At 45.7% G+C, this 12055-nt stretch overlaps 1 protein-coding gene across 1 annotated transcript in view; it reads left to right on the top strand.

Annotated features, from left to right (window-relative positions):
- MYO5C (myosin VC) overlaps window positions 1-12055 on the top strand; it is a gene marked incomplete at both ends in the record, with an annotated part of 116250 nt that overhangs the window by 46409 nt on the left and 57786 nt on the right. The window contains 8 exons of the mRNA XM_082649405.1: window positions 9-134; window positions 3267-3350; window positions 5230-5364; window positions 5873-5970; window positions 6872-6958; window positions 7411-7522; window positions 8300-8511; window positions 10875-11040. Coding sequence (XP_082505531.1) covers window positions 9-134; window positions 3267-3350; window positions 5230-5364; window positions 5873-5970; window positions 6872-6958; window positions 7411-7522; window positions 8300-8511; window positions 10875-11040 — 1020 coding nt within the window. The remainder of the gene's footprint in view (window positions 1-8; window positions 135-3266; window positions 3351-5229; window positions 5365-5872; window positions 5971-6871; window positions 6959-7410; window positions 7523-8299; window positions 8512-10874; window positions 11041-12055) is intronic.

Genomic DNA, 12055 nt, shown 5'->3' with positions numbered 1-12055 from the left:
TCTTCCAGTTACCACATGGGACTGATGAAAACTGGCTTCAAAAGCTGTATAATAATTTTGTCAACAAGAACTCTTTGTTTGAAAAACCCAGAATGTCAAACACATCCTTTATCATCCAGCACTTTGCTGATAAGGTACAGTGAGAGTTTGGAGCAGTGCTGTCTGCCCCTGGCCCACAGCTGTCTCCTGGGAGGAGCAAGCAGGCCAGGGACTTTGCTGGTCAGAACCATCACGCTTAGCATGTAGCTTTGATGAAGGATACCTATGTGTATGCACGCGCGTGTGAGCGTAACAGTTCTTAATTTGTCTTTATCACAAAATATATGCATTTCAGTCGTACTGCTTTAAAGATAAGCATGTTGCCAATGGACCTCATTTCTGATTTGGGGCTTATTGTGAGTTCATTAACCTTTTATCAGTTTATTTTCTCCGTGATATTGCTATAATCAAGACAGCATAATTGTTTCCTACATTGAAAGGAATATCTTTTTGTTGACCCTTTCTTATTGTCATAATATATTTTTACATTGGTAACAGAGACTGACTCAAGATGATGGGTTTTCTAAGTGATCTTTATTTTCTTTATATGTCTCCAATTTCTTATGAAAAAAATGTTTAGTAAAAAATAATTTTTTTTAATCAAATTACGGAAAGCTTAGGAAATGGAAGGAAAAAAAAAGAAAATGTACCACAACCACCTGCCCTAAACATGCTTTCTCATCTTGCTTTCCTTCCTTAAGGAAACTCCTGCCCTCTGTGTTATTGCCGGGTTGGGTGTTACTCCAGTGGCTTGGCCAGCGCCTGGGGATCATGGGTACAGCCTGTACTTGCCTGTCCTAGAGGCTATTGCTGTGGGTCAGTCTGCTGGTTGTGCCTGAGTGTCCACGGGGGCAGTGGAGGGACAGCCAGACAGACAGCTATAATAACCTTTGTGGGCCAGAGGAGCAGAGTTAAATGTGACCGCCTTTTAGTGCTTGGAGTTTTTCAGATAGGCTCCTGAAGAGATGCACATGAAATGAGTGATGATATATCAAGTTATCTTTTCTAGTTGCTGTCCTTTATAATTTCACAGTTGTGATCCCAAGGGGAAAAAAAGGATCAGACTTCATGTAAAGCACATATGGGATTTACTTCAAGAGACCCTCTCTATAGTACATGGTGTCTGTACGTTTCATTCTTGTCACCTGGCACTTCCAAGAAGACCCTCTTAAAAGAACTAACAGCGCAGCATTTTGCGTGTCCTATGGATGGGTGAGAAGAAACCATACACACTGTAGGGTCAGCTTAGGTTCTCAATTTCATTAGCCAAGGAAATAAAATTGTTTTGAGAGCAAGGCAGCTGTGCTTAGATGCAGAAAATCAGCACACTTTGCCATGGTCCCCAGTGCCCCCAACAGAGGCACTCAGGTACCTGCTACCCTGTCCCTGCAAACAGTCTCCTGGGATTGGGAAGGCTCTATATTTGTTACTCCTTTGCTCGTTTATACTGGTGGCTCACACACCAGCCTGGAAGAACTTATACAACAGTCCATGTGCTGTACTCACAAGGGCGTGTTTCCAGACAGCCAGCGTTCCTGGTTCATAACCCGAACTGTGCACCAGGAAGGACACTTTCCTACCCAGGGGACAAAGCAGAGTCCTTGCCCTGGGGTCCCTGAACACCCTCTCTGCCTCCACATTCCAGCACCCCTGAAAGCCTGTTTGTTCACAGTTTGTAAATTTTTATTTTTTTATTTATGAAGAATATATATCACATTTTAAAATATATACTCCAGAGATTTGGCTATTGTAAATAGTGCTGCAGAGGACCTAGGGGTGCATGTATCTTTTTGAATTCGTGTTTTTGTTTTCTTCAGATATATACCCAGGAGTGGAATTGCTGGATCAAATGTTAGTTCTATTTTTGAGGACTCTATACTATTTTCCATAGTAGCTACACCAATTTACATTCCCACCAATAGTGCAGGAGGGTCCCCTTTTCTCCACACCCTCACCGACACTTGTTATGTGTGGTCTTGTTGACTATTCATTCGGACAGGTGTGAGGTGGTATCTCATTGTGGTTTGGGTTTGCATTTGCCTGATGATTAATGATGTGGAGCATATTTTCATGTGCCTGTTGGCTATCTGTCTTCTTTGGAAAAATGTTTATTCAAATCCTCTGTCCATTTTTTAATAGGATTGTTTCTCTTTTTGGAGGTGAGTTGTAGGAGTTCTTAATATATTTTGGATATTAATCCCTTATTAGATATATCATTTGCAAATAACTTCTCTCATTCAGTAGGTGGCCTTTTTGTTTTGTTGATAGTTTCCTTCACTGTGCAAAAGCTTTTTAGTTTGATGCAGTCCCATTTGTTTATTTTTGCTTTCGTTTCCCTTGCCTGAGGAGACATTTACGAAAAAGTATTACTAAGACTGATGTGAAAGAGCGTACTGCCTGTGTTTTCGTTTAGAAGTTTTATGATTTCAGGTCTTACATTTAACTCTTTAATCCTGACTGCCTCCTTTGTCGTAGATTAATTGCCCCTAAAAGTGTGCGTTCTTTTCTGGGCTCTCTGTTCTGCTCTGTTGATTTATGTGTCTGTCTTTATGCCAGTACAATACTGTTTTGATGACTGTAGCTTTGTGATTAACCAGAGATTTGAATGTTTAAGCAGCCACCCTGGATATGTTGTTTGAGGGATTTGAGAAGCCTTATGAATCAGAAAGGGCTGCATGGAGGGTTTTTCTAAGCCAAGTTCAATCAGGGCAAACACTGACCCACTCTAAACCTGACTCTAAGGGGTTTGTGGTCCTGGAAGGTTTTGTGATCAGCTGGTCAATTTTTCTTTCCTTTCTACCACATTAATGCTGATTCAGGAAAACATTTCTGTTTGACTCAAAGGACACCACTGAGCTTTTCTCCTCCTCCTGGTGGCTTCAAAGGCAAAGGGAGCCCTAAGCCAGGTCTTCTTGTATTAGCGGCACATGTTACAGGGAAAAAACAGTCACCTGGGGCCAGTGGGAACTAATGGGTGAGTGTAGAGTGACCAGCGGCCAGTGAGAAGTCCAGGCAGCGGGAGAGCCTGGCGCTTTGCATCAGATGACTTATTCCCAGCTTCCTAAGCTTTCTGTAATGGCGTTGCTGTGACAAACAAACTGAATCTCTTTTTAAAACATTGCCTTTGTAGCCCCTTCATTAATCTTTCTTTAAAAAGAAAAGAAACCTGTGGTACTTAGATGCTGTCTGCATTTGCCTCTTTGGAACTAATTCCTTTCTTTGCATAGGTAGAGTATAAATGTGAAGGTTTCCTTGAGAAGAACAGAGACACCGTCTATGACATGCTGGTTGAAATCCTGAGAGCCAGCAAGGTTTGTAAAGTCCTAAGAGGTGGTTAATGTTATTCATTGTGTACTTGACGTGGATCTGGATGTGTATCAGGAAAGAGTAAGAAGTGTGTGTGTGTGTGTGTGTGTGTGTGTGTGTGTGTGTTAACTGTCTTGTAACAGCGAATTGTAGCTCCTGCATACAAAAAATGACTGTTTCGGAACTGGCACTAAAATATGTTTCTAGCTTCTGAAAGCATGCACATTTCCACTATATGCAAAATCAGAAATCAAATATGCAGATGACAGAGACGAAGGACAGATAATACAATCATTTAAAGAATCATAATTCACATTTTATTCATTCACTCACTTATAAAGCACTTAGCATGTGCCAAGCACTGTCCTAGATTCTGGGGATACAGCAGTGAACAGGGCAGACAGGGTTCCTGCCCTCATGCAGCTCACATCCCAGAGGGAGCAACATACCTTACACATGAAAGCAAGCAATGGTAGGTAGTGCCAAGTAAGTGCTCAAGGAAAACCAAAGCAAGATGGAGTGCTGCTCTGCATATGTGAGCTCCTTGAATCCACGGTTCTGTATGATGAAGTGTCACCGTAAGAGTGACTTCTGGCTTTTTCTTTTCCTCCTTAAACATTTCTTTCCATTTAAGAATTTTAAGAATTCAAATTCTTAAAATTTGAGAAAAAGGATATTTCATACACAGTCCTTCATTTTTTATGAAGATTTGGTTATCATATTTATTTTCCTTCTTTTAGAAGGTCCCCAGTCCTTTGCTGATGCTTAAGTATTTTTTTTTCTCTTTTTTTAAATTTTATTTTATCGCAGTATAATTGCTGTACAATGTTGTGTTAGTTTCTGCTGCACAGTGAAGTGAATCAGCTGTAAGTATACATATATCCCCTCCCTCTTGGACCTCCCTCCCCACCCATCCCACCCATCCCACCCATCTAGGTCATCACAGAGCACCAGATGCTCAAGAATTTTGACAATTTCCCAAATGAGCCTGAGCACTTCCCACTAATGGTCATAAGTAAATCACAGGCCATGGCAACTTCAGTTATTAAAATTGATTTATGACAGAGAATTCAGTGTAGAAATAGCCTGTATCTGTGTACAGAATTAGTTGACGTATTTCACCAATTGTTTACCTGGGGTCCAGTCTGGAAGAGGGACACAGATCGTGGTGAGGCACAGATAGGTCTCTGCACTAAGCCCACAAGCTGTCAGAGGCCTGGGAATTTCAGATTCGCTTGTTCCACAGGGGCTACAGGATGAATCAGGCAGGAATTCTCCCCCAGAGAAGATTCTCAATGTCTGATTTAAAAGAAGAAAATACGAGATCTTCTCCAAGAGGGAAGATAAGACATTGAAAGAAATAAGTGATGCAAGGTAGAAAATAGTGAGTGTCTTAAAAGAGGCACAGATCAAAGATTAGGGTAACTCAGAGGAAGTTGGGATTAATTGGCGCTGGGACACCAGGGAAGTTATTGTGAAGGGGGTGGGGCTAGAAAATATTATTATAGCACCTTGAGTAATGGGTAGGGTTTGGATCTGCAGGGATGAGAACATGGGGTTAGGAGGGAGGAGATTCCAAGTGCAGGAGCAACGTGAGCCAAGGCGCAGAGGGAGGAAGAATAAATGCTTCTCCTGTTCTGACACTTGGAGTGATACCCACATACAGACATTCACATGCTTTCCCTTCTGCTCCCATTCCTGGGAAAGAAACCGTCAGTCATCCCGAGTGAGGACGACCCCCCTGTGGAACTGAGATTTGGCCAAGATTGTTCCTTTACCCCCCTACTGGTTTAGACGTCGTTGTTGTGACCATTTCCTTGATTGTTCCAGCTAAGGACTGTGGGCGAATACTTTTGACATTGAAACCCTCTCTGTTCTTCCCAGTTTCATCTCTGTGCCCACTTTTTTCAAGAAAATCCGGTTCCTTCTTCACCTTTCGGTTCAGCGATCACAGTTAAATCTGCAAAGCCAGTCATCAAGCCAAACAACAAGCATTTCCGGAGCACCGTGGGGAGCAAGGTACTGAGAGAGTTTTCTGAGGGCGAGGGGGCTGAGGGCAGGGAGCCAGGGATGGGTGGGACCCATTCCGGGCCTGGACACGGGCACTGGGTTTCTTCAAATCTGTTAATATAAATGCAAACTCAAAGAAAAGTAGTAGTTCATCATCATAGTGCCTCGACCTCTAAGGCTACACGCATCTGAGCAAACCATATGTTTGCACAGTAACCCGAGTCACTAAAGTCCTTTGCTGTTTGGGAGTATTGGATGGAGAACTGCTCTGTCCACAAGAGCAGGATATGCTGATAAACCCAGTCACAGACTAAAACCTTTCGTAATAGGTGTTTATGCATGAAGTTAACTTTTCCTCTTCTTGAGTAACTTATCAAGGTTGGACCTTTTTTTTTTTTAAACATCTTTATTGGAGTATAATTGCTTTACAATAAGGTTGGACCTTTTTTTTTCCTTTTAACCCGGATCTAAGCATTAAATTTCAGCACGATGTTTGTCACCTGACCTTGTTTCCTAGTTCCGCAGCTCTCTGTACTTGCTCATGGAGACCCTCAATGCCACCATGCCCCACTACGTTCGATGCATCAAACCAAATGATGAGCAATTGCCCTTTGAGTAAGTGTTCTTCTGCAACAGAGTGGGGAAGAAACACCGAGGAAACGGTTTCTGTCGTGATGTTGGAGAATTTGCTTGCAATTGTCGTGAACTTTACTGTTTCTCGGTTTTTAAATGATTCAGAACAAGCCTGCCCTCTACATATAATGTTAGCACAACCCCTCTGGCTAAGCCGTCTCATCTCCGGGATTAAGCAAAAGGGTTAGATTTGAAAGAATTATTCTACAGCTAAAGCTTACGCAACTGAGAAAGCCAGAACATTTTCCCTGATGGTAAGAATTTGTATGTGTTTGCAGGAGAAATGCTGTAGAGGGGTCTGAAGTTTTGTCTTCAAACATGCCATGAGGCCTTACTTAGACTTGTTGTCTGGGGCCCCAGGGAAAAGGCCCAGACCCACGGTGGAAGTTATAGAGAGCCTCTTAGCTGACTCAAGCTGAGAGGTGTCTAAGGGAGTGGTCCGTCTGGAGGTGGTGACTGTGTCCGTGTGTCCTCAGAGGGTCAGGCCTAAGCCAGAGGGCCACCTGTGGGGTGTCTTATAAAGGGAACTCAGCAACCAGTAGGCGCTGGGACGGGTGAGCTTGGACATTTCTTCCACTCTGGTTGTCATTCGAAGCTCAGCCCAAAGGCCGTTTCCCCACAAGGCTTCTCGCTGTTGCCTCCCTCAGTCAGAATCAGCTGCTCCTTTCCCCGTGTCCTCAGTGAAGCTTTCTGAACTGTTTCACAGAGGTGCTCTCTTCGTTTGACGTGCAACACGTATTTATTAAGTATCTGCTGGGCTCAGGGATTACACAGGCCGGTCTGCTGCCCAGGAGCTCACGGTTGGGGCAGGTCCGCTACACTGTTCATGGGCCTGTTTATCAACTGCGATGGCTTAACACATGATCAGATCGTCTTCTTTCAGGTTTGACTCCAAGAGAATTGTTCAGCAGCTGCGAGCCTGTGGCGTTTTAGAAACCATTCGCATTAGTGCGCAGAGCTACCCTTCTAGGTACGTTGTCAGTTCCTTGTTTGGGGGGAAAAGTGCCCAACTTCAGGTCTGTGCTGAGATCCAAGGGAGGGGCTGCCGCGTTTTCATCAGATATGTTCATAAGGTGTCCCGCTGTGCTGTGGGAAGGCCAGATGAACGAGCACCATGTGAGACAGAGGCCACCGTCCCCACCCTCACACCCCACCCTCATCTCCGCACTAGTGAGGGTCGCCCGCTGCCTCCCCAGTGCCCCTGAGAAAGGGAGCTGGAGGGGGAGACAGCTGTCGGAGCGGAATGTTAACGGGAGGCATCCAGGGAGCAAAACCATCCAGGTGTGCTCAGGTGAGGTTTGTGGGCAGTGGGTCAAACATCAGGGTCATTGTCCCCAGAACAGTGGCAGGTACGCCCTTGGGGTCCACAGGCAGCATGCGTTTCCTCCGGCCCGGCTCCTTAGGTCTGCCTTGACTTTCCAGGTGGACGTACATCGAGTTCTACAGCCGCTATGGGATCCTCATGACCAAGCAGGAGCTTTCATTCAGCGATAAAAAGGAGGTGTGCAAAGTCATTTTACACAGGCTCATCCAGGTCAGTCCTGCTGTCTCCTGGAACCACGGGCTCGCAGACACTGTCCTCATCTCTGCCTCTGTCTCAGGGCTGTAACTGTGTGAATGCCTAAGCAGAAAGGAAACGTGCCCCGTGCGTCTGTGTGCTAAGGAGATCAGAGCAGACCTACTCATGGGGCATCATCTCCTGACAGCAGGAGTCACCTTGAGGGACCCGAATTCAAGCCCTGGCCTCCACCGCCACCGTGTCCTCCTGTCCTGCTGTGTTCTCTCACAGCCTAGGGAGCTTCTGCGGGCCAGGCTTATGTTACACAGTCAGCTAGACGGTCGCTGAGCCGGGGGTTCCTGGTGTGGCCCTCAGTGTGGACTTAGAGGTTTGCTGAAGCCATGACTTGTGACAGAAAAGAAGTGGGGAAGCAGTTATCATGGCCAGGAAGGGGTTGGTAAAGAGAAGCCAAAGGAAGACAGAAACCAAGCCTTTCCAGGTGCCTCTGCTCTTCTGTGGAAACCACCTATGAAAGGCTGGAGCTCCCCGGCAGCCCAGCCAACAATGCACACACCCCTTCCCACCCCACAGACGGATGCCTCACCCTCAAGTCCGTTTCTTCCCCAGAAAGAAGCTTTAAACAAACAAGGCAAAATATAAACCTCTAGGTCATAATCAGAGCTTTTCTGCTTTATGTCAAAGAGATGTCAGAATAACAATGTTGTGGCATGTTTGGATCTCTCAACATCTTTTCCAAGTACTATAGAAAATCTGAAAGATTTTGTTTCTGATTATGTCATTTTTCTCTTCCAGGATTCTAATCAGTACCAGTTTGGTAAAACCAAAATTTTCTTCAGAGCAGGGCAAGTGGCTTATTTAGAGAAACTCCGGTTGGATAAACTGAGACAGGGTTGTGTTGTGATACAAAAGCACATCCGTGGCTGGCTCCAGAGAAAAAAATTCCTCCGAGAGAGACGAGCGGCCCTGATCATACAGCAGTACTTCCGGGGTCAGCAAACCGTGAGGTATGTTGGAACCAAGAAGACGTGTGCCATCATTTGGCTTTCTTCGCAGTCCCCTCGGGGGGCGGGGCCTCCTTTCTCCTGGGACCCAGGTGCAGATGCGTCCCCCCGAGGTGGCCGTGAGCCTCCAGGTGAGATGGGTGTGTCCTCGGGGGCAGGTGGTGCTGACTGCCTGCTGTCCCCACGTGGCAGAGGTGACAACCAGGACCCTGAAGAGGGGAAGCCCTGATCAGCGTGCTGCTGAAGAGGGTCAGAATTCCTGGTGAGACCCGGTAGAGGGGCTGGGCCGCTGGTTCCTGGGAACCGAAAACACCTAAGGTGATCAAGGTCCAAGTGAAGCCTCAGAGTAAAGACACCAGTGACCAGCCTGCCTTGCAGGTGGTGTGGCAAACCATGCCTGGGGGGACCATGGCAAGGCTCTACCCGCAGGCACTAAACCCCTGGGTGGGGCTGCCTGAGTGGAGGGCAGTTCCGCCGGCCACGCCCACCCCGCCCCTCCTTGAGTGCTCCCAGGAGGCCATGCTGGCCTGGCCAGCAAGACGGGCATCCCTCCTGGACAGCACTTTGCGGTTCTGTGTCTGCCCTGCCTCCCTCCTTCACTTGCTCTGAGGGGAGTTGAGGGCGCAGGTGTTTAAGGGTCAGGCTGTGTGGCTCAGCCTCCCTTGTCCCAAGCTTGAGCCTGACCTCCAACAGCATCTGGGCTTCTGCACGTGGCTGACACACCACAGCCTTCATCTCGGCACACCCCAAACTGGACTCGCCATTCCACCACCCTACCCCCACCCCAGCCCACTCTTCTCCCAGGCAACCATCTTACACAGAAACACAGCCAGCCTTGCCCTCCCGAGCCTCTGGTGTCAGTTAATAGCAGCAGTCTCGAGGGCAGGAAACTCCAGAGTTAGCTTCTTCCCCAAACTCATGCTCCCTTTCCATTTGGGAATCACCGTGGCCTGGGATTCTGTTCCCCACTTGCCTCTTGTGTTTGTCCCGTTCATTTCATTCCTGCACCCGTGCCCTGGACGAGGCCTTCATCATTGTTTGCCTTTCACTCTACAGCACAGCCCTCCACCTGCTGCCTTTCTCTCCCATCTTCCTAAAGCAGGGCCTGCCCTGCTCCTGCTGTGAATGCCTCCAGTGGCCCCTGTTTCCCACAGAAGAGCACTCAGGTTTCAACGTGGTATTCACGTCCGCCCATGGCCTGGATGCAGTTATAAGCATGGAAGCTCTGTGGGGACAGGGACCATACTTGTCTGGTTCCCACTGCATCCATCCGTAAGACCCAGCACAGTGATTGTCACATAGTAGGTGTTCTACTCATATATATATATATATATATATATATATATATATATATATATATATATATATATATATATATATATATATTTTAGTAACAAATTGTCCCCATCTATCTTTCTCACCTCACAGACTACCAATTTTCTCCATGTGTCTTACATTCTAGCAATTCCAGACAAATTCCCTTTTTCTGCATATTTCAGGCACTGTTAGGCCTTCATGCCTTCACTGGTCCCTTAGTCTGAAATGCCTTTTCCAAACTTCAGTGTCTACAGAAATCCTACTTTTCCATTAAGGCTGGCTGACATCTCAGCTCTTCCCAAGCAGAATGATATTTCAATAAGATCTCTCTTACAGATCTTTTAGTAGTTATTTTACTTTTCTTCTTATCCCACTTGACCATTTCTAAGTCCTTCTGTTTCATGAGGTTGCAAACATTGAAGGTAAGAACTTTGTGTTCACCCCCAGTCCTTCAGATAGGTCCTTCGAAAAACTTTTTCCGTAAGGGCCAAATATTTGGGCTTCTGGGGTCATGTGGTTTCTCACGCAGCTGTTAAACTCTGCCTTTGTAACGTGAAATCAGTCATGGGCATTTGTAATTAATAGTTGCAGCTGCATTCCAGCAAAAGTGGACAATAATAGGTGGGAGGCTGCAGATTTGGCCCCCAGGCCGTAGTTTTCCAACCCCTGATCTAGAACCTCCAGCGTGATTTCCCACAAGAATGACTAGAGGAATGAGCAGGTGCAATGCCAAAGCACAGTTGTGTTGTCACGGTCTCTGTGGGTATGTGAGTGACAGTGGGGTGATCGGCCTGAATGTGAAGAGTGTGGCCGTTCCCACGTGGTGCTTCGTTCCTGGAGCAGGTCCACGTTCGGATCAGGGTGGAAAGGAGAGGTAATGACACTGATCTTGAGTAGACGTTAGCATAAACCACTTACAGCGTTTAATGTGTAGATTTGCACAACATTTGAATATGCCTTAGTTAAGCGGTGTTGCACAAGCTTGCCCTCTGGAGTAGGTGTCAATGCCCTGTGGGTAACAGATTTACTCTGCATTCTTTTAAACCAAGGAAAGCTGTTACCGCCACAGCCTTAAAAGAAGCATGGGCAGCCATAATCATTCAGAAGTACTGTCGTGCGTATCTTGTCCGCAGTTTGTACCAACTGATTCGCGTGGCCGCCATCACCATCCAGGCCTACACCCGAGGATTCCTGGCGAGGAGGAGGTATCGAAAGGTGCGGCTTTCTGGGATGTGAATGTCTGTTCGTACATGTCCACCACAGGTGGGATTTGGTTATTGTTTCAAAAGTCTAGGTAGGAGAACATTTGCAAACGATGCTACTGACGAGGGATTGATTTCCAAAATATACAAAAGAACTCGTACAGCTTAATATCAAAAAAACCAGCCCAATCAAAAAATGGACAGAAGACCTAGATCGACATTTCGCCACAGAAGGCATACAGATGGCCAGTAGGCACATGAAAAGATGCTCAACATGGCGAATTATTAGAGAAATGCAAATCAAAACTACAATGAGGTATCACCTCACACCCGTCAGAATGGCCATCATTAAAAAGTCTACAAATAATAAATGGTGTAGAGGATGTGGAGAAAAAAGGAGCCCTCCTACACTGTTTGTGGGAATGTAAATTGGTGCAGCCACTATGGAGAACAGTATGGAGATTCCTTAAAAAATTAAAAATAGAGTTATCATATGATCCTTCAATCCCACTCCTGGGCATATATCCAGAGAAAACTCTAATTCGAAAAGATACATGCACCCCTATGTTCATAGCAGTGCTATTTACAGTAGCTAAGCCATTGGAAGCAACTTAAATGTCCATCAGCAGAGGAATGGATAAAGAAGATGTGTGTGTATGTGTGTGTGTGTGTGTGTGTGTGTGTGTGTGTATACAATGAAATATTACACAGCCATAAAAAAGAATGCAGTAATGCCATTTGCAGCAACATGGATGGGCCTCTAGATTATCATATTAAATGAAGTAAGTCAGACAGAGAAAGACAAATATCATATGACTTCAGTTATATGTGGAGTCTTTAAAAATGATACAAATGAACTTATTTATAAAACAGAAATAGACTCACAGACACAGAAAACAAACTTAGGGTTAGTTACCAAAGGGGATAGCAGGAGGTGGATAGATAAATTAAGAGTTTGGGATTAACATATACACACTACTATATATAAAATAGATAAACAACAAGAACTTCCTGTATAGCACAGGGAA

Source organism: Grampus griseus (assembly GCF_964374135.1).
Source record: "Grampus griseus genome assembly, chromosome: 2".
Taxonomy (NCBI): Eukaryota; Metazoa; Chordata; class Mammalia; order Artiodactyla; family Delphinidae; genus Grampus; species Grampus griseus.
This window is presented reverse-complemented; position numbering and strand designations above follow the sequence as displayed.